This window comes from Camelina sativa, chromosome 15 (assembly GCF_000633955.1).
Source record: "Camelina sativa cultivar DH55 chromosome 15, Cs, whole genome shotgun sequence".
NCBI lineage: Eukaryota > Viridiplantae > Streptophyta > Magnoliopsida > Brassicales > Brassicaceae > Camelina > Camelina sativa.
In genome coordinates this window covers 15,864,155-15,885,859 of record NC_025699.1, presented here as the reverse complement: position 1 = coordinate 15,885,859, position 21,705 = coordinate 15,864,155, and the positions used below count along the sequence as shown (strand labels likewise).

At 32.2% G+C, this 21,705-nt stretch overlaps 7 protein-coding genes across 9 annotated transcripts in view; 2 read left to right on the top strand and 5 right to left on the bottom strand.

The window, feature by feature from the left end:
* LOC104746906 lies at positions 1-1,500 on the bottom strand. Its single transcript, XM_010468451.2, has 6 exons — positions 1,334-1,500; positions 964-1,231; positions 763-874; positions 507-634; positions 339-426; positions 1-230 (listed from the first exon to the last, which is right to left on the bottom strand). The coding sequence occupies exons 1-6, from the start codon at positions 1,469-1,471 to the stop codon at positions 188-190; spliced, it is 777 nt and encodes a 258-aa protein (XP_010466753.1). The 5' UTR covers positions 1,472-1,500; the 3' UTR covers positions 1-187.
* LOC104748508 lies at positions 2,832-4,061 on the bottom strand. Its single transcript, XM_010470136.1, has 5 exons — positions 3,960-4,061; positions 3,685-3,878; positions 3,462-3,585; positions 3,126-3,335; positions 2,832-3,035 (listed from the first exon to the last, which is right to left on the bottom strand). The coding sequence occupies exons 1-5, from the start codon at positions 4,059-4,061 to the stop codon at positions 2,832-2,834; spliced, it is 834 nt and encodes a 277-aa protein (XP_010468438.1).
* LOC104746905 (F-box/kelch-repeat protein At3g23880) lies at positions 5,715-6,982 on the top strand. The gene has a single exon (XM_010468450.2). The coding sequence runs from the start codon at positions 5,756-5,758 to the stop codon at positions 6,851-6,853; it is 1,098 nt and encodes a 365-aa protein (XP_010466752.1). The 5' UTR covers positions 5,715-5,755; the 3' UTR covers positions 6,854-6,982.
* LOC104746904 (probable magnesium transporter NIPA1) lies at positions 7,067-9,809 on the bottom strand. Of its 3 annotated transcripts, none has more exons than XM_010468447.2 (9): positions 9,633-9,809; positions 8,618-8,865; positions 8,472-8,528; positions 8,296-8,386; positions 8,035-8,195; positions 7,804-7,931; positions 7,574-7,711; positions 7,400-7,492; positions 7,067-7,300 (listed from the first exon to the last, which is right to left on the bottom strand). In XM_010468447.2, exons 2-9 carry the CDS (start codon positions 8,745-8,747, stop codon positions 7,091-7,093), a joined length of 1,008 nt encoding a protein of 335 aa, XP_010466749.1. In that variant the 5' UTR covers positions 8,748-8,865; positions 9,633-9,809; the 3' UTR covers positions 7,067-7,090. The 3 variants fall into 3 exon arrangements, with proteins under 3 accessions (XP_010466749.1, XP_010466751.1, XP_010466748.1); XM_010468449.2 differs by lacking the exon at positions 9,633-9,809 and adding an exon at positions 9,239-9,561; XM_010468446.2 differs by lacking the exon at positions 9,633-9,809 and having other exon boundaries at positions 8,618-9,561.
* LOC104746902 (protein ECERIFERUM 26-like) lies at positions 11,153-12,605 on the bottom strand. Its single transcript, XM_010468445.2, has 2 exons — positions 12,134-12,605; positions 11,153-12,043 (listed from the first exon to the last, which is right to left on the bottom strand). The coding sequence occupies exons 1-2, from the start codon at positions 12,566-12,568 to the stop codon at positions 11,201-11,203; spliced, it is 1,278 nt and encodes a 425-aa protein (XP_010466747.1). The 5' UTR covers positions 12,569-12,605; the 3' UTR covers positions 11,153-11,200.
* On the top strand, positions 18,296-19,784 carry LOC104746901 (glycine-rich RNA-binding protein 4, mitochondrial-like). Its single transcript, XM_010468443.2, has 5 exons — positions 18,296-18,410; positions 18,582-18,712; positions 18,805-18,873; positions 19,085-19,191; positions 19,578-19,784. Exons 2-5 carry the CDS (start codon positions 18,592-18,594, stop codon positions 19,695-19,697), a joined length of 417 nt encoding a protein of 138 aa, XP_010466745.1. The 5' UTR covers positions 18,296-18,410; positions 18,582-18,591; the 3' UTR covers positions 19,698-19,784.
* Positions 21,572-21,705, bottom strand: part of LOC104748507 (UDP-glucuronate 4-epimerase 6-like) — a 2,313-nt gene continuing 2,179 nt past the window's right edge. Inside the window, exon 2 of the mRNA XM_010470135.2 lies at positions 21,572-21,582. Coding sequence (XP_010468437.1) covers positions 21,572-21,582 — 11 coding nt within the window. The remainder of the gene's footprint in view (positions 21,583-21,705) is intronic.

Here is a 21,705-nt window from a genome sequence, read left to right as displayed (position 1 = left end):
TTTAAAATAACATGACATGGAAAGATGGTAATTTATTACATAAGAAAAGTCCTGAGAGTTTGAAAAAAAAAAAGAACAGCACGATGAGACAAAATGTCTCTTATTTGACAGAGAAAATAAAGCCAAACTACAAAACAACGATCAGGAAAGTCGACGACTTCATCATATGCTCCCTTGAAGCTCTCCCTTAATAGATAAAGTCATCATCACTGTCGAGGTTAAAGGAGATCCTGAAAAATATCATAATAATATATCATGAAAATGATATATTGTAATAATCAATAAATGAGATATGAAAGTATGTATGTAAACAACAAATTATGTATTTTAAAGGTTACCTGTTTCTGAAATCAGTTACTTCAGTATATGGAGGATCAAAGCAAATAGTAGACACTCCAGGAACACTCAAAAGTTCGATGTCTTGACCTATTGTGAAAAATTCAAATTTTTAAAATTAATGATTACATAACAGCTCGTTCTATATAATAAAAGTCATTAGCTTGTACCTCCATGAGCAAACTTTGCCCTCCAGAAACGTAGGACGCCTATGATAGGACTCGTATAAGAAGGACTCCAATAACGTTGAAAGTAGTCGGCATGTTCATCATAAGCAGTACAGTGAATGACTTCATGACTACAGGAAAAAAAAGTTAGAATTAGTTGTATCTAGTAAATATGGAAAAAGATAATTAAAAAAATGGTTTTGATAGTTGGTTTGGTTCCGAATTGCATGAGATAATTATTTCTTGTTGTCCTTATTACTTTTGGTCTTTAAGGTCGAAACGCAAAAGTCGGGCCCTTTCCTCATATTGAACAGCTCTTGGATCATCGACATAGATCAATGGTTGGACATTGATTACACGTCCCATGATATCTATAAAAAATACGAATGTTTATATTAAATATCATAAATTTAAAATTATAGTAAGATAAACACATAAATAATTAGATTCAAAAAAATACCTAAGCAGCGATTAGTTATGGCATGATAACTATCATATAGTCTATCAAAAGACACATAATCAATGAAATGATTGTTAGAACGTGGTTCAGTATCTTCCACAATGGTATCTTCCCTAAACACGATCCGATAGTAACCTTCAGTAATACGGATAGGTCTGCTGCAGTTTATGACGTCAAAAGCAGAAAAAACTTTCCATGCATCTTCTTGGATGTCAGACTTGAAAATTTCAAAAAGACCTTTCGGTATAGTTACTACTATTTTGGTCCCCTGAAAATTGAGAAGAAAAAAACAAAGTCATATATATATATATATATATATATATATATTTAATTAGATTCAAAATCAATGATAAAAAGTTGCAAAACTTACGAAGACATCACATACAACCAACTCGAGAGAGTCTTCCCCATCATCTGTTTTACGCCACATCCTAAGGATCTTCACACAGACGTTCCACTTGAGATCATTGGACGGATATATGGTGGTTAATCTGCTAAAATTAGCCATATTCGTGAAGAGAAGATATTGTGGTGAAATAAGAAGTGGTTTAGGTTAATGAAAAGTGACTTCACATATGGTTTGTATTTATAGATAAAATTTATTCTTTTAGATTTTTTTTCATTTATTTTTAAATTCAATGAGTTGTCAAATCTGCATGTTTTTGTGTTAAAAAAATAGTAAAAACCAAGTGTTTATATTCAGAGTTTTTACATATATTCATTGTACATATCGCCATTTTTGAAAACATATGGAAAGTTAAGATTTTGTATTAATAGTTGGTTGACCAGATTAAGATGAATCAACTAATTCGGTATAAATAGTATATTTATTTGATTGATATATATATTGTATAGGAAGATAATATTTGAATTTAGTAATTACGGTACAAAAGATCTTACACTTTGTGGTTACTACCTAAAATATTATGTTAGGTATAATTATTTACTATATTCTTGATATTTTTAAGTTGTAGCAGATTCCCTAAGATATAGTTGTAATCATATCTATTACAGATTGTATAATTATATTACTTGATAATATACAGAATTATTTTATTATAAAGTGTAGATTCGGTTTAAAATTATTTGTCTAGTTACAGATAAGGACAAATGAACAATCTGAAACTGAACTAAATTGATAGGATTTGGTTCTACATAATAAAAAATGAGATATATTAGGATATCTAAACTGAACATAGATTGACTTGTCGAATCAATTTTATTAAAGTTATAAAGCAGGAAAAAAACAAATTAATAGATTTGAGAGGTGTGAAATGTCACGTAAGAAACTGAAGCTCTCTTTTCTATATGATACAGTTTTTGGTGCTAAATTTTGCATGTGATGGTATCTATGTCTCAAAATTTGTGATGTGTGAAACTGTTTGTGCATGCATGAGAAAAGTTTTGACATGACAATTGAATACGAATTTATATGTTGATGTGTTCATATATGTGTTATTCAAATAGAGATCACATCTTACAATTGTTTCACATGCAAAAATGTGTACTCATATTTAGAATAAAAGATATAGTATAATTTAGTTCTTTCAGCTTTATTCAATAAACTAATCATAAAAAAAGTATGAGAAGTTAAGATTTTATAACAACCATGTTACAAAAACTGAAAGTTAGAGAATGTATAAGTATAAAAAATATAAGCAAAATCACATAACAAATATAAAATGTATTAAAGTGGATAGATAAGAAACAAAGGAATAATAAGAAATTAAATTGAAACCAAGCAGAATATTAAAAAACAATAACACCAATAGTCTCACAAAAAACTCATGAAAATGAAAACCATAACCAAAACCAAAGTAGAAATTTAAAAGTCTCAAAGTGGATAGATAGTAAAACTCAAAAGAAAATTAACTGAACAAACTGTTAAGTTCCTTAGAAACACCAGCAGCAGTAGCATCTTCCACTTTTTGTCCAGAGCAATGTTTTTTTGAGGTAGATGATTGGTCATCTCCTTCGACCATGTTTGATGAACCTCTTTTTGATGATGGAGTGGAAGATGTTGAAGCATCCACATCTGATGGTTCACTCCCATCAGTAATCATTAAAGAACCCTATAAGTATAGTAAACATTAAATATACGAATTCAAAACCTTATATAAATCTTCACCATACAATTATATAAACTATTAAAACATTAATACCTGACCACCAGACAACATTGAAGACGGATTTATATAAGTGTCTGAAGGGAGAATCTCAAAATCAGAATTCAATCCTTTGGAGCACAAAGCAGCGACATTGTAAATGGTGGAGCTCCCTCTAATATTTTTCAACTCGATAGAAAGGAGAAACTCAAATGTTTTCCCTTCTAATGATAAAACCTCCAGAGGAATAGCTTCAGGATCCTCCAGCTATTGTTTATAATGCAATGGTTTAACAAAGTCAAAATTATCAAATAGAAAATTGTTTTGAAATATAATGCGGCTAAGATGAATGATATGATACAAAAATATAATACGGAAAAGATGAATAATTACCAAATCGTATCTATTGTTAAGGAGTTCTGAGGATTGCATTCCAACCATATCAGCAGCGAAGCTATCAAACACCATACATTTAGATTCTCCAGTTTTGTCTTTGATTTTAAGATAAATCCAGAACCTAAAAATAAATTTTAAAATTTTTAAGGTTTTGATTATCATAGAAGTATATAAGGAACTACTTTATTAACGTTTAATCAAATACGTATAAGTAACTTACTTGGTTGTGACGTTTTTTACAAACTGACAGCAAACCTCACAATAGAACTTTGGTGCTGGTTTATGATTCTCATCTTCCATCTTAATGCCTTGCTCGACGATGGTCTTTTTGTTGCATTTCTTACACGCAATGTAGGCCCAACAGTAGTCTCTATCGACTTCAATTACTGTACAGGTAGTGCGACACATCCCAACCTATAAAGTTTAATTTCTATGTATTTATTACCTAAATTTATAATAAAACAATGGATAATAGATATTTTTAGAAAAAAATACCTCAAATGCATGCAAGACTTCTTCGATAGTTTTAATAGGGTATTCTTCTAATTCTTCCTTTTTAGGTTTTGCCCAAAACACTTTCTTTTGCAATGAATCCATGATCGTCAGTTGCAAGCTATCATTGGAAAGACTATTATTCGAGTTATCACGTTATTATATGTGTTGATAAAAAGAACAGTCTATATTATCGGCAACAAATATATAAACTCACAGTTTTCTTAGATCTTCAGCTTCAGTAATTTCTGGATTGATTATAACTTGAGAACAGTCCCAGTGATTTTGAACACTCCAAGCATCTATATTAATTGTTATTCAAACTAATTTTATAAAAAAATTTAAGAAAGTTAATATGTAGTATAATGAGAAAAAACTTACCATTGTACTGATTAACTTTAGCAAACCTTAGTAAGCAGAAAACAATACCATCGGTAGACTCGTGGCAAGCTTTACTAAACGTGTGAGCGCAGGTACCATAGATTTCTGATTTTCTTTAAGCATCAAATATTCTAAGACCGGCACTGATCATAGTCACAGAAAACAGACTGATACATTTATTGATAATCCACCACCGGGTAGAAAATCGATGGTAAAACTACCGGCCACCAATGGTGGAATTTCTCCGCCGTTAATTTAGAAACATGGAAAAGTTTTTTATTTTTCCGAGCAAGAAAAAATCAAAACTAAATATTTCTCATTTTATCTCTTAACTCATTTTTATTAGGCTTTTGACTAGACCCAATATTAAAATAACTAGGATGGATCTTTCTAGAATTTTGATGATAGCATGGGACAGGAAAAAATATATAACATATGCTGTTAAATGTAAGTAAACAGATCATATTGAACAAAAAAAGAAAAATTGTAAGTTTATTTATAAATAAAAAAAAACTGCTAGTAAATATGTCATTTTTTATTTTACTTTGTTTCTTTAGATTGTTTGACATTTCTATGTATCTTTTACACAATTACTTGTAAATAACATTTTGGTATAGCTTATGATAAAATTCAAATTTTTGTCTAAAGTGATCAATTTAGTAGCATCTTCGACCAAAGTTGATATATTTGTAAAGTGTTTGTATTTGTTATATATAGCAAAAATAACTTTTCGTATAAATATATATAATAGTTATGGACACTTCACGTCCAATTACTACTCTTCTAAGCTAGATAGTGATGATGAGTCTATGTCACTAAAGCTGAAGTTAGTTTTTATTAACTCATCCTATTAGCTTTTAATCTTTTGATTATCTTGTAGTATAAAACTCTTATTTTGTTTAACTTAACCATTTTTATATTGCCCAAGGTTGTCCAAAAAAAACCATTTCTTTCTCGATTAAATGATTCAAATCGTGAGTAAGTTTACCATTTGATCATGATCTCCTATAATTAATATTATGTTTCCATCTCTATAACCTTGTCTTGATTCGTTGTCTTCAATTTTGTTGTAATACTTTGGAACTTTTCTGCCACGGTCAATAATGAAGCTTTGGTTGTTTCTTGCATACGAACCAAAATTTTGTTACGAGATGAAAAAAAAAAGTAGCAAATTTTATCGCCCTATGACTTCTTCTGATCCTACCCTTTAGCTTAATGTCAACATCTTTACCACATTATCATCTCCATATCTAAATATACTATTTCTTATCATAAAGTACATAATATTTTGCATTATCCTGATACATGCATCTCCTCTTTTTCCACAACCACTTGTTCATGTACACCTAAAAAGAACTAATCTTTTAATATTTTCTTATTTAATACCAACAACACTATTGGTTCCTCTGCCCAGACTCATGGAGGAAAACATCAGAGAGATGTTCTCACCACCCATTCTTCCTCTTGAAATGGTGGAAGAGATTCTCTTAAGACTACCCGTGAAGTCATTGACGCGATTCAAATGCGTTTGCAGCTCATGGAGATCTTTGATCTCAGAGACTCTGTTTGCTTTGAAACACGCTTCAATCTTGGAGGCATCGAAGGCAACCACTTCCAAGAAGAGTCCTTACGGAGTCATCACAACGTCTCGGTATCATCTCAAGTCGTGCTGCGTCAACTCTTTATACAATGAGTCAACGGTCGATGTTTCGGAGCATGATGGTGAGCTATTAGGCAGAGATTACTATCAAGTCGTGGGGACTTGTCATGGATTGGTTTGTTTCCATGTAGATTACGATAAAAGCCTCTACTTGTGGAACCCGACCACCAAGCTTCAACAAAGATTGTCTGGTTCGGATCTTGAAACGAGCGAGGATGAGTTTGTTGTCACGTATGGGTTTGGCTATGATGAATCTGAGGATGACTATAAAGTGGTTGCATTGTTGCAACAAAGACAACAAGTGAAGATAGAGGCAAAGATCTACTCGACGAGAGAAAAGCTCTGGAGAAGAAGCAACAACGCTTGTCTCCCATCTGGAGTTGTTGTTGCTGACAAATCAAGATCCGGAATCTACATCAAAGGGACTCTAAACTGGGCAGCCACTCACTCGTCATCATGGACCATTATATCATATGACATGTCACGTGATGAGTTAAAGGAGCTTCCCGGACCAGTTAGTTGCAGCAAAGGATGTTTTACATTGACGCTTGGAGATTTGAGAGGATGTCTTTCGATGGTGTGTTATTGCAAAGGAGCTAACGCAGATGTTTTGGTGATGAAGGAGTTTGGAGAAGGAGCATCTTGGTCTAAACTCTTGAGCATTCCTGGTTTGACTGACTTTGTTCGACCGCTATGGATCTCAGACGGTTTAGTGGTTTTATTAGAGTTTAGATCTGGTTTAGCTCTCTATGACTGTGCTAATGGAAGGTTTCATTACCCAGTTGCACATAGCTTAAGTGGTTGTCGCGACGCCAAAGTTTATGTCAAGACAATGGTTTCTCCAAATGTTCTTTAACATTCAAGATTTGGTTCATTTTTAAATGCACATCATTATTGTACCTCTACTTAAAAAAAAAACTCTTGTTTTTTTTTTAATTCTCTTTAGTTGTAAATTACATTGTCATGTGGGAAACCAAAAAAAAAAGAATATATTTCCTAACAAAGTATTCCCAAAATACATTGATCCTTATGCTTTTAAGTCTTTCGTTGCTCTCACGAATACGTACAATGGGGGAATCTTGGAACGTTAGAGTCAGGAGGGTATTTTATCTGAGGTGGAGCTCCGAGCGGATCCTGAGTTGGTGAAGACAGGAGTGTCTCTAGGCATAGAGACAGATCTACGACCACTACTTCCACTGTTTCCCATGTCTTTCGTCTTGTGAAGCAGAAATGTTCCTGACAAAATCGTTACGAAACCACACAACTCTGTTGCAATCTTTAATCCACTCTGAGATGCCCAATCCTGTAGTAAATCAAACACACAACAGAGAAAACTATTTGAGAAACTGTCTTTATTTACTTGAGAGAGAAGAAAAAGGAATTATAAGAGATTGTTTTTGACCTTGAACATGATCATACTAGCTATGATGGTGAAAGTTGTGAACATAACGTAGTAAACCGGTGAAATAACCGCGGTGTTGAATGTATCCAGTGCCTGATAGCCAAAATTACAAAGAGAAAAGTTCATAAAAAATGAATGATATCGAATTGAAGTTACGAGTTTTATTTTGCTTACCTTGTTCAAGTAGTTGATTTGTAAAAGGCAACAAAACGCAACTACTAAAATGAAAATCCAAGTGTTGAAGTATTTGAACTGATTCGTCCCTGAAAATGTCAGCTTTATCGCAATGGCCACCGCTTTAACACTCATAACCTATGAAGAAACACAAGAGAGCTTGAGGAAAATTCCAATGAAAACGTACTTAACAAAGAGAGAAAGAGAGAGCTCAACAAAAAAAAACGTACAGTAAGAGAACCCATCAAGGAACAGATTCCAACATATACTATCATATGAGTCTTTCCGTAGCGCGGTTCATAGTAGAAGATCAGTATAGCCACCACAATCACAATCACAGCAGAATACACAAGGAAACCTAATGGAACAGAGCTTGCATCAGAATCAGTCTTACTAAAACATCGAACTTCCGTACCAATAGCTTGTGGTAATTAATTATATGAACATATATATAATTAAACCTGGTTCAATAGCAAGCTGCCATATTTGCTTGACTGATTCAATCTTCTGCTCATGTGGAGCGTGTAAGACTATAGTTGTAGACCCAACAACACAGAGAACGCAACCAAGTATCCCAAACATATGCAATTTCTCTTGCAAAATAAAATGCGCTAGCACTGCGCTGCATAAAACATATATAGGTTCTTGTTTTCAGGAAAACCATATACTCTATAGAATATATATAATCTAATACTGATGCAGGTTTCAACAATTAAGAATACCTGAATATAATACTTAAAGCTCCCAAAGGTGTTACCAGAATAGCCGGTGCAAATGCATAGGCTGCAAAATTAGCTACTTCCCCAAAAATCACTAAATCAAGAGGCCAAAACAGGTTTAGTCATTTGCATCTCGAACTTTAAAACAATTTAACAGAATCTAGAGTTTTAAGACTTACTTGTTATCATTCCAGCCCACCACCATGGTTCTTTTAAATATCCATACCCTCCTTCACCTGATTGAAGATATAATAACCAAGAACAGATTTTAGATTGAAGTGTTAATTTCAAGAACTTGGGATATGTAAAAGATCAGCTCTCTCACCTGCCCTGGCTCCGCTTGCACCAGCCTTTTTGAGACCTTTTTTCTTGACGATGAAGCTAGAACCAATGAAAATACTTGAAGACACTGCTAGAATGACTCCAGTTATGTTATCAGGTGACATCTGATCCATCTTAGCTAATATATATTATATATAAATAAGATGAATCAGCCTGAAAGATTTATGAAACTCCAAAGAAGATTTTTTTGAGGAGAAAGATTCCAAATTTTTTTCAAAGAGATTCTTGCATCTGGACACACAAAAAAAAATAAAAACAGAATAAGAACATCAAAAGTGAGTTTTAAAATCTGACTTTCATAAACTATAAAGAAAATAAAAAGCAAAGAAAGCCACATACAAATTGCAAATGATCATGACTGATTACTTTTAATAATTAGCTCATCAACCAAAAATACAATAATTAATTTCAGAAAGAAATATATATATTAAAATTTCCAACAGATGGTAGAACAGGCAAATATAGGAAACTGAAGAGAGAATTTAGAATCATATCGAAATCAAAATAAGAAAAAGATCAACTAATGATGATAGCTAACACAAATCTTGAAACTCCAAACGACAAAAAAAACAAGAAGAAGAAGAAGAAGAAAGAGACAAAATACTTTTCACTTCAAAAGTAGAATCTACGGTCCTTGAAGTTTTGAAAATTTTGGATTAAGACTTGTTCTTCTGATTTTTGTCAGAAATTTTTTTAACGTATGAAACCTCAAAACCCTCTCATATACGTTACCTTTTTAACAAAACATTAACTATTAATTCTCATAAAATCACTAAAATATCGTCAGTAAATTAAATAACAAATAACAAAGAAAGTTGAAGAACACGCCAAAAGACTAAATCCAATTTTGCTTCTCACAAATCATCAAAATTACAAAGAACTCAAACGAAAAAATTCGAGATAGTGATCGCACAAACTAAAGAAAAAAGATAAATTCAAAAGTAGGCAAATAATATCACGAGCAAGAACGTGCTTTATTTAGAATATTCGAATGGTACCTTTAACTCTGCCACGTTCTCTTCTGCCCCCAAAGAAAAAAAAAAACAACCAAAAAGAAACACAAAATTAAGAAGAAGAATCTAAGAAGGCCATAGACGAACGATCGATAGTTGTTTTTGTTTTTTCTGTTGAAACAAATTTCTTAAAAAAATTAAATTAGGGTTTTGGTTGTTTTGTGTTGCTGTGAAGAATCTGAGAGAGAAAAAAAAATGAATAAGAGAATCCAGGAGGATATATAGGGTGTAACATAAACAGCTCAGAAATTAGAAAATTGCCAATTCATATTATTCTCTTTGCTTTATATATATATATATATATATATATAAACATAATACTAATTAACAATTTACATGCACGCCACCTTCTTTAATTTATTTTTCCATATATAAAATTCAATTTTTTTATCTTTATTTTTGTAAAATTGCTTTTATTTCTCTCTTACAATTCAAATTTTATGGTATCTTAGAAACAAATATCTTGATAAAGATTTTGTTTGATCCTTTTTTATTTTATAATATTCTTACATTTGTTGTGGAGGATATGGAAGTAAATCAATAATTATCTTTAGATCAATATTAAATTTGGGATTTTGCACGCTAGTAACATGTTTAAAATACAACAAATAAACCATCTAAATAGTATTTAATTAATATTTAATATAATTCAAAATGGTTATTTTTAGATATTAATAAACTCAAAATTATAATCATCTATAGGGATATGTAAACATATCATTTCCCCTACCAATAAATAAATGTAAGCATATCATTTCTAAATACACAATAATAGTTATTATACATATTTGGAATATACCTTTGATATTCTTTGAAAATTCTTGTCAAAAAAATGATTGCATTTTGGGTGTGCTCATGCTGAATTTCATATTCATAGGCTGATAAAACATTTAGGAGGATGTAGGATCATGAAATAGAAACCAATGGTACTTATTTCACTATCAATACACACATCATAGCAATAAAACTAAGAGTAAATTATATTCTTCCTGTTTCATTTTAAATGATGTTGGCCCTGTTCTTTTTCAAGTTACTGGATGAGCTACTGCGACAGAAAAATAAACAAGGAAAGTCGTCACTATTATGAAAAAGCATCACTGCCATTGTGAATAAGAGTCTTTGTACTGTTGAAATGAAATGCCGCAACGGTCGCTAGAAAATTCAGCGATTTTTCTTTGCCACACTTTTTTCACTCTAATAAACACATATGCGTTGTTGTTTTAATAAACGGCGTTGTCGTTGACGTTATTACTGTCGTTTTAGCGTGTCGCAGTAGCTGATCCAGCAACACGAAAAAAACAGAGCCGTTTTAATTTTAATATATATATATATATAATTTCATTTAATTTATCTCTTTTATATACTATTAAATAAAATAAACTCAATCAATAAGAAAACATAATGTCAAATATGATTGGTAAAGAAAATTTTAACACATTTAGTACTTGCATAGAAAAATAAAAACAACATCACTTAAACTGAAAATAGAAAAAGTTTTAAAATAATACCACAAAATAAAACAATGTTCGAAACAAAACAAACAATTTTTTTTTTCATTCACCGTTAGCTACTAACACCGTGATCAACCCACACATGTTCATTTCACATTTCACCTTCTCAATCTCATCATCCGGTAACGTCACCGTCACAACCCTCTCTTCCTCCTCCACACCCCCCGGCATTACCACCACCGCTCCACCGTCACCTATCCCCTGAACATTACAATAAACCGATTCCGGTGACTTCCCCATAACTTTCGCCTCGTAAAAATCAACTCCGCTCAGATCCACGAACGTCAAATTCGCTCCGTAAACAATAAAATCTGAAACATCATCAACAGTCTCATCGATCCCAAACCTCTCGTCGTTCGTTTCACGGATCGATTTCACAATCTCCTCCAAACTCGCCTCCGCCACCGAGAAATCGACGTGAACGGAACTTATCATCTGACCGTTTCTCACCGCTCTAGGTTTTAACCCGTTCGGATCCGATTTAATAACTGTAATCGTAACCGGAGCTGATTCTCCTCTCGCTTTGGCTATACATTTCCATATGATTCCACTGAGAATGTCGAATTCGTTTTCTCCGGTCGCCGGAAAATGTGATTTAATCTCGTTAACCGTTAAATTGAAGGAGAATGTTGTCATTTTTCTGTTACTTGGAGCGACCCAGAGATCCCCAACCGGGTCAACCGGTTTGATTGAATCCGGTTTTTTGTCCGTTGAGTTCGGGTTTTGAAACACTCTTTCTAACTCAGAGGTTTTGGGGCAGTGGATCTTCTCACCAACAGAAGCCCGAGCCCATAAGTTGAAGACATGAGAAAGCGATAAGGGATCTCCCATGATATGTGCCCAGCTCAAGCCTAAAGCTAATCCACCGCAGCTAAACCGGGTCATCTGTACCGAATTAAACCGATATTCTTTTTTTAATGTGTGGACTTTTAATTTGTTCATTACGTAAATTAGTAGAGATATATACGTACGCACCTGAATATAAATCAAAGGAGAGAATGCCATTTCTGGTCCAACAGGTTGATGGTAAACCAAAGACTCATCAACGGACCGGTCCGGTACACGGAGCCACTCGTCCACTGTGAGATCACAATGACTTTCCACGAGACGTGTGCCGCAGTCGTTGCACTTTATGTACGGGCGTCCCGACTCGTCCCGCCTTAACCTGCCAGTGATCCATGAGATCTGATCGAAGACCGGAAACAAGGGGGCTTTGACGTTCATCACGGTCAAGTCACGTGCTGTCTCGGCAGAGTAAATGTAAACCACCTTTAAGTAGTGGAGCTTCATGGCGAGGTCTAAACCGGTGAGCTCGTGAGTGGTACCGGTCTCTGTTGGCCGGGACGAACTCACGGTCGATAACCGGAAGCCATGAACCGGACCCCTTCCCTCTTCTTGAACTCGACCCATGTCTATATAACTATATATACGAGACGAAAGATGTAAGTATGTGTATCTTGGCAAATATATCTCTGACTGATCTCCCGGTCTACTCTATATATATATAGAAATAATCAAATATTTTTAAGGTTTTATTTTTTCAAAATTGTTTTAATGTTTCTGCTATACGTGTCGCTCTCTGTTTCACTTATTATACAGATTGTGACTATAATCTACTCACGTTGTTATATGCATGCAAGTGTTATAATAGGTGTTTGCATCACGAGTTGGTGAACATGACCCCATTCTTAATTGTTGTATAAGTATTTGTTGTATAGCAGAGAGAAGGCTATACACAACCAAAATGGCATTGTTGTCGTATAAGTATTCGTTGGCAAACCATATATTGTTGTATTTATTTATTAATCTGTCTATAATACATATACTCAGACCTGTAAATATGTATAAGAATTGTATTTGGGTAGAGATAATGAAATGCGAAAACTGTGCTAAATGTTAATTAGCTCTTTAAATATGATAAATATATATATATACTGTTTTAAATTATAGGATATGATCGTATCATGTGATATATATATATGTACTAACAACTTAGAAAAGAGATTGAACCAATATAGCTTAAATATGAGCAGCTGTTACTGGTAATCAACTGAGTTTTCTTATAATAATATTCATTCGATTGTACTTGATAGTTAACCAATGATTGAAAGTACCTATAGGTTTAGATATGCGCGCGCGTAGCACGTTGGAAATAAAAAGTTGGATATGCATGGGGCCTTGTACTCGTCCTGCTATCCGCTCCATTAAATATTTTTTGAACTGGAAAAGTTATTTGTGAAATTCATTTGATCTTTTGGTCTACCTAAATATAAGTGTTTTGGTTGCGAAAATTTGGTAAAATATAATTCGTCACGGCGAAGCGTAGATACGCATCTTTCGTTGAGTGACTTCCCAAATGCGGAACATTAGCAAGTTAGCTCTTTCCAACGTCACACCAAACAACACTCATGAGTCATCTTGAACAACAGAACAAGGAAATTATAATTTCTAGACAACCGTACCACAAGATCTAGACAATATATAATGAAAAATAAGAGACATAACGTATACAATTAGAGCTGAGATCTAACCTTCAGTCTAATGATAAATGGTTGCCGTTTTGTTTTTCTACAGATCGACTTGTCTTTTAAATTAATTGAAGAAAAAAAACGTACTGTGTGATGCGAGGCTGTCGAACTTTGTATCTTTATATTGTGGGGGGCGTCGAGGCCTACGTACATTTATTTTGAGAAATACGATTTTTAGAAGTGGTTGCGACTGCAAATGTATATGGCATGCATGATGGTGAGAGTGTATATAGTCGCTTTAAAAAAAAATGAAAACATTATTAAGATATAATCATTGCCCATTGGTCTACTAAAACTTGAGACTATACTTCATAAAAGAGAAATATTATATAATATAAGAAGGTTTTTTCTAAATTTCTCTGCCAATGCGACACTTGGCGCTCTAAATTTGTGACACATATGACATGTCTTTATTACTAATTTAAAATTAAATATTTTTTAATCTGTTTCATTTTTTTATCTTATATGGTGTATAGTTTGCTTAAAAGTTTTTTTTCACATTGTTACAAAAATATATTTCTACCAACTTTTAGTTTTAACATATAAGATATTTCCTAATGAAAGCATATACCATATAACCTAAAAATAAAACTACTAAACAAACCAATAAAAAAGAGTTCTTATACTTTGAAGTAAAACCTAAAACCAAATACCAAATATATTCTAATATATTTTTAAAAATTACACTGTATTCAATAATCACATTTATTGTATTAAAGACAGAAAAAAATAAATGTGTATTTAATATTTTATAAGTTACTGGTTGACTGTTTGTAAAACTTATATACTAAAAGAAAATAAAAATAATATAATGGTATCAGAATATAATTGCTTAATCACCCCATGAGATATCAGAAAGCAATAGTTTCATATAATATGAGAAGGTTTTTTCTAAATTTCTCTGCCAATGCGACACTTGGCGCTCTAAATTTATGACACATGTGACATGTCTTTATTACTAATTTTAAATTAAATATTTTTTAATCTGTTTCATTTTTATTTTATTTTATATGGTGTATAGTTTGCTTAAAAATTTTTTTTCACATTGTTACAAAAATATATTTCTACCATCTTTTAGTTTTAACATATAAGATATTTCCTAATGAAAGCATATACCATATAACCTAAAAATAAAACTACTAAACAAACCAATAAAAAAGAGTTCTTATACTTTGAAGTAAAAACTAAAACAAAATACCAAATATATTCTAATATATTTTTAAAAATTACATTGTATTCAATAATCACATTTATTGTATTAAAGACAAACTCAGAAAAAAAAATGTATATTTAATATTTTATAAGTTACTGGTTGACTGTTTGTAAAACTTATGTACTAAAAGAAAATAAAAATAATATAATGGTATCAGAATATAATTGCTTAATCACCCCATGAGATATCAGAAAACAATAGTTTCCAAAAATAATTTAAAGGTATTTATTTTTTAATTATAAAATAGAGATAATATATAGTATCTAAAAAAAATTGACACACTTTTCTTTTCATGAATTTTATTCATAATTAGTATAAGATATTTCTTAAAGTTTTATGACATGAGCCATATTTTAATATGCATTATTCCAAGAAAAATTATATTAAGGGTGATTACGAGATTAGAGAGTAAACACTGGAGCATATGGTAAATCGGGAATACACTTATTAATTATTCAAAATAATCATTGGTGATTCCTCTGTGTAAAACATATTGTCTAGATTCATAATCTCATTAGTATAATACAAAATCCATGTTTCCAAAGTTTAGTTTATTGATTGGTTGGAGAGTTCATTTTTTTATAACTAAAAGAACACATTTTCAGCATTCATATAAAGTTTCTATTCACAAGAAATTTGTTAGGAGGCTAATTGAAGTAAATCAAACTGTACCAACATATTGAGGAGTCAAAAGAAAATAAAATATTAAGATTGAGTTAAAGAATATATAAAGTTGTAAAATCACTTGCACTTGCAAAAAGATCAATATTTATCAATTATTTTACTTTACGATTGAGACTAAAACTTAATTTTTATTTATTTATTTTAATGGTTACTGACTTCATAATAATTTTCTGGTTATAGAAATCTAGCAAATCATCATATAAGTCTTGATCGAATCCATATATTAAAGCTTTGGAAAAGATGTAGGAAAAGATGAGATTTATCTGGTAATAGCAAACTATTTTCGTTTTATCTGGTCTCTACACAAACCTCATTTGTGCTAAGAGTATCTCCAATATATATAATTCTTTCAAATGTATTACTCTATTTTGACTCAAAACTAGAGTTAGTGTAGAAAAAATAAAATTGAATATAGAGTAATCCTAGCATTTACTCTAATTTAGAGTAAGATATATAGTAATGTTGGAGTCAATATTACTCTATAATAGAGTATTGACTTTAAAATAGAATGTAATTGGAGATGCTTTAAGAACCTAACAATTTATCACAAAACAATAAAATCTAAAACAAAAGAACTTTGAGGGTTTTAATTATTCTAATCAAAAATATTTCTGATATATATGTTTTGTTTATTTTATTTGCGTTAAAACATTAAAAACCATATATATAAAGGAACACATGTTAAACATTTTAAAAATAAACTTTTCATAAAAAATCATTTCAAAACTAGATTTCTAAATTTGATATATATTATAATTAATTAAAAAATTAAATATATCTCGCGCATCGCGCGAGCCTATTTCTAGTATCACATACGTTAAAGTTTAAACCATCCGAATTCTAGATCTCCGATCAGATACTAGTGTTGTTCAGTGTCAATATCACCATTGGTCTCTTCATTCAAAAAAAAAACAATATATATAAGATATAACCATTGGTCTTGCCGTCTTGTTCGGAAAAAGCAAATAAAAGAAGATACAACAAGCCAGGCAAGTGTACCTACGAACAACAACAAAACAATTAAAAATAGTAACTTTATGTCTTAAATATTTACTACAATTCCACCTAGCTAAGATCCATATGGTTTATTTTTTAAAAGTTATCAAACTGGCAGAGTAAATGTGATTCAATGATATGTTTATAAATACTATATACTGTATGTTAGATGGTTACGTGCCTTATTCATCAATTAAGAGGTCACCACTCAGCACTCATCATCTGTAATGCTTTAACGTTGTGGGGTTTCCATGAGTCTAAATGACAAAATCAAGAATCATAAAGTTGATTAGTTCCGTACACTTTAATTCGTTCCAGCTTATAGATTGATGTGAATATTGATCGTCAGGAAATATTTGTATATGTATGTGAGCTGTGTGACTTAGCTACTTCTTTGTAGTATTAGTTTGGTCGCAGTATTTTTTGACAATTCAAACTGCAATGAATGATGCAATGCAACCACTTTTCACGTACGATATAGGTTTGTATGTTGGGAATCACTGGAGCTTATAGTCGAACGAACATCTATAAATAATAAAATATGTCTGGTAATATGTAAGTTTTATTTTGATCCCGTGGCGGTCGGTAGCAGAGCCGGCCGGCCCGAGAATTTGGTGGTTCGAGCAAAGAAAACAAAAAATTGACCCACTAAAATATTAAATTATCCAAATCATTTTTTTTTACTTCAATAATTTTTATTTTAAGGATCGAAATGAAACCTTACATCCGAAACAACTTCAAACTGCGTTGTTACAAGCAAAAAAACTACTTCCTTCTCTACCTAAATATGGCTCCTAAAATTAACTACATCAAAGAGTTCAAGTTTGTTATGTTCGCTTGTATGAACGAGATGATTTGAGGAGCTCTTGAGTCTTGAGAAAAGACATAATTGACAAATTAGTAAATATAGGATTTCTACATTTGTTTTGACATTTTACAAAAGCTTCCCACTTAAAAAGCTAAAAAAAAATCAAAACTGAAATTATTTCAGAGGTTAACTTGCTGAAAACGTATATGCAGCTGTTGTTCTATCGAAGTAATTGGTAAAACTGGACCAACGTAATTTATATGAATGTCTAATTGCCTACAATTAATAAAGAAGCTTATAAATAGGAAGAAGTTGATCTCAAGTAAGTATACCCTTATAAAATATGTCACTCCACTATCTATAACTACTAGTAATTGTTTACTTAACCAAATCTACTTACATAAGTAGGTTTAGTGATTACATTAGCCTTTTTAGCCCTTTTAAGATAGATATAAGAAAAATCCTAACACAGAATGTCGAAATCAACACAATTTTCCAATATATACCCGAGAAAAGTCTAACATACGGTATCTTTCAGTTCTTTTTGACATCTTGTTATATCCAACGGCTTTTTGGACCTTATAATGGGCTTTTAGTCCATGTATAATGAAGCAGGCTCATGTGACCTTAAGTCACTAAACAGATAAAACAAGTCGACGTGGCAACAAAGGTCGAAAAAGTTAGAGAGAAGCAGGGGAGGCTTGATTCTATACATCAGATACAATATAGTTCCAATAGACTACCGCTTTTTTTTAGTGCGTTGACTCTCTTTGCTCAAATTTATTGGATAAAACACTGTAGTACAGACTCTTAAAATACACCTACTCACAGCTGATTAATTTGGACGAAACAAAAGATTTTTTTTTTTTTGTAGGAAAAAAAAAAGAGAGAGTTTCTGAGCTCTGTATAAAATCCCTTAAACCCTACTCTTTGTCTTCACCCTCTCACTGCCTCTCTTTTTCCCACTTGACTACTCACTCTCACTTCTCTAAAACCCTAATTTCGTCATTTCCCTTCTCCGAGGTTTGTTTCATCTCTTTTAATGTCTTTCATAGCTTCAGAAATGGCTTTGATTTTGATGATCTTTTGTAGATTCTTTTGTGGTCTGATTGAAATGGAATTTGATTTAGTTATGGCTTTTCTTGATTTAGTTTTTTTTTCTTTCTGGGGTTTGGTATGTTTTCTTGTTTGCAGATATCAAGAAATGGCTTTTTGCAACAAACTTAGTGGTATTTTGAGACAAGGTGTTTCTCACAGCTCAAATGTTCCAGTGACATCTATGCTTGGTTCTCTCCGTTACATGTCCACTAAGCTTTTTGTTGGTGGTAATGTATTTTTATATATCTTCTAACCCTGCTGTATCTTAATTTGATTTGGCTTTTTTTCACTAAATTTGAATGTTTTGGTTTGCTTTCAGGTCTCTCATGGGGAACTGATGACGGCTCCTTGAAGCAGGCTTTTTCTAACTTTGGTGAAGTCACAGAAGGTAAGCCTTATGTTCTGTTCCCAAATAGAATGTGTTTTCATTTGGAATGATTATTAAAATGGCTTATGTTAGTAAGTATGTAATGCTGGTTGATGAACGTTTTGTGATATTGTTTGGCTTTTGTAGTTTGTTTAGGGACCTATTTGTCTTGTTTGTTGTGCTTTTTGTTTATTATTTGTTACAAATGTTGTGTCTTTGGGTTGTGTTGCAGCTACGGTGATTTCAGACAGAGAGACAGGGAGGTCGAGGGGTTTTGGATTTGTCAGCTTCACCAGTGAAGATTCTGCAAACACTGCCGTATCAGAAATGGATGGAAAGGTTAGAGAGGATTGCTATTTGCTAATGCATAATGTTGATTGTTCTGTCTAAAAAATCTTTTGTCTCTTATATGGATTTTGGTATGATCAGTAGCTGAATACATAGTGTTGACTGTTCTATCTAAAAAAGTCTAGTCTCATATTTTAGGTTTGGGTATGATCAGGAGATGAATACATAGTGTTGATTGTTATGTCTAAAAATTCTTGTCTGTTACTAGTTTCGTAGAGGTGTTGGGTATGATCAGGAACTGTATCCATTGTGTCTAAAAAGTCTTGTCTGTTATTAGTTTCTTAGGGGTGTTGGGTGTGATCAGGAGCTGCATCCATTGTGTTGATTGTTTTGTGTAAAAGTCTTATCTCTTACTAATTTTTTTGGGGTGTGTTCAGGAGCTGAATGGCAGGAACATCCGTGTGAACCTTGCAAACGAAAGACCGAGTGCCCCGAGATCATCATTCGGTGGTGGTGGTGGTTACGGTGGTGGAGGTGGAGGTGGCGGTGGCTACTAAAAGAAACAAGCCAGAAGATTTGACAGAGAGAGAGAGAGAGAAGGAGCCTCTGAAGTCTGAACTTTTCAGTAGTTAGTTAGTTTGTTTCCTTCTTTGTNATCAGTAGTTAGTTAGTTTGTTTCCCTCTTTGTTTTAACTGCAAACAACCTTAACTGGTTTTGTTAAACTTATTTCAAGCCCCTGTTTTGGTTGTGTCTTTACAATGAATACCGTATTGCTGCTCCCATCTTCTGCAAATCTATTTTGCATCGAGTTGATTCGATGTTTTTACATTTTTCCTTTTATCTACTCTTAACCATTTGTGGTCTACTTTGTTCCACTTCTAGATTTGAGCGCGTAATATATCTTTTCTATTAATGATTTCTTATAACATTAATTTTGAAACTTTGATGTTTCCATTTTGGTAATATAGAGAGAGAAAAGAAAAAAAGAAAAAAAAACTTGGTATAAAATATTTATGATCATATCAATCAAAATTAATAATGTTGCATATCTGATCTAATCCATGGTTGTTGACACACTCTATATGAATCCCTCATTGTACAACCCTGCATTTCCAAAATGGTTGGTTGACCTTTGATGGCAAAACGTTTGGTCGGACGGACCGTGTTGGAATTTTTCAACAACACGAACCAGCGAACAGCGGAGAACTTCCGCTCTTTCTGTATCGGCAAGAGACGCCCCAATATGGGTAATAGTTGTGTAGAACTTGTTGTTGTTCGATCACCAAAATCAACTTCACTTTGTTGCATTTTGAGCCAATGGAGGTGGAACTTGAAGTCATCATCATCGTAGTGACGGCCCATTCTACACTTTTAACTTTATGCCTTGTTGATTGCATTCTTTTTTTTTTTTTTTTTTTCTTGTTCTGCCATTTGTGTTTACACCCAGATTTGAGGTGTAATATCAAGATTTTGTGAAATTACATGAGTCGATGACATAAACTTACATATGTCTTCTGTAATCGTGTGACCCAAAATGCATCAAATTCTTGAATGTATAATTGTACCCATAGAAACTCCTNTTTGTTTCCTTGTTCTGCCATTTGTGTTTACACCCAGATTTGAGGTGTAATATCAAGATTTTGTGAAATTACATGAGTCGATGACATAAACTTACATATGTCTTCTGTAATCGTGTGACCCAAAATGCATCAAATTCTTGAATGTATAATTGTACCCATAGAAACTCCTTTAATAAATATATGCTATTGCCAATTTTTTCAAAGCATCATGCATCTTCAAAAGCGAATATCTAAATAATTACCAAAAGCTTTATATTATCAAATTCATCATTCCGAAAAATAAAAAAGCTAAAATTCTCATAGACAACAAAAACATAAAAAAGAAAGAGAATAAAGATGATTATAACTTGAGATAAGATTACAAAAGAAAGAAAAGCCAATGGTCCTCTCTTCCTTTATGGTTTTTATTTCGGATTTTAGTTAGTACATTTTCTGATTTCATCAAAACAAAATCCACTTAGAACATTACTTTCAATGTAGTTCAGTTCTGGTCTGGTCTTGGCATGAAATAGCAATTAGATAAAAAGAAAAGAAAAAACATTAAAAAGTAAAAGAAAAAGGCAAAAAGGCGAACGTATAAAGGAGAATAAAATTTATGATTACAGTTGTTCTAATAATAATGGATCACAGGTTTCATTCCTTGATTATAAAAACTCCAACGGCTAAGATCTGCTCTTGAACACTTTTTTTTTCTTTCCAGCAAGATCGATCATATAAATCATTTATTACAAATAACAATATCCCACATATATATATATATATATTTTCAATTCTAAATCCCCCTTTTCCTTCTTGCTATATATCTTTCTCTATTATAAAACATACAGCTGTAACAATTTAATTCCCCACACTATGATCCCCCTAAAAAAAGGACCACCACAAAAAAAAAAAACATTTTATGATTTTTTTGTTTTGCAATTTTTCTAAAATACGGAAAAATACAGAAACCTGTCCCTGTAAATGATTTTTTTTTTTTTTTTTTTT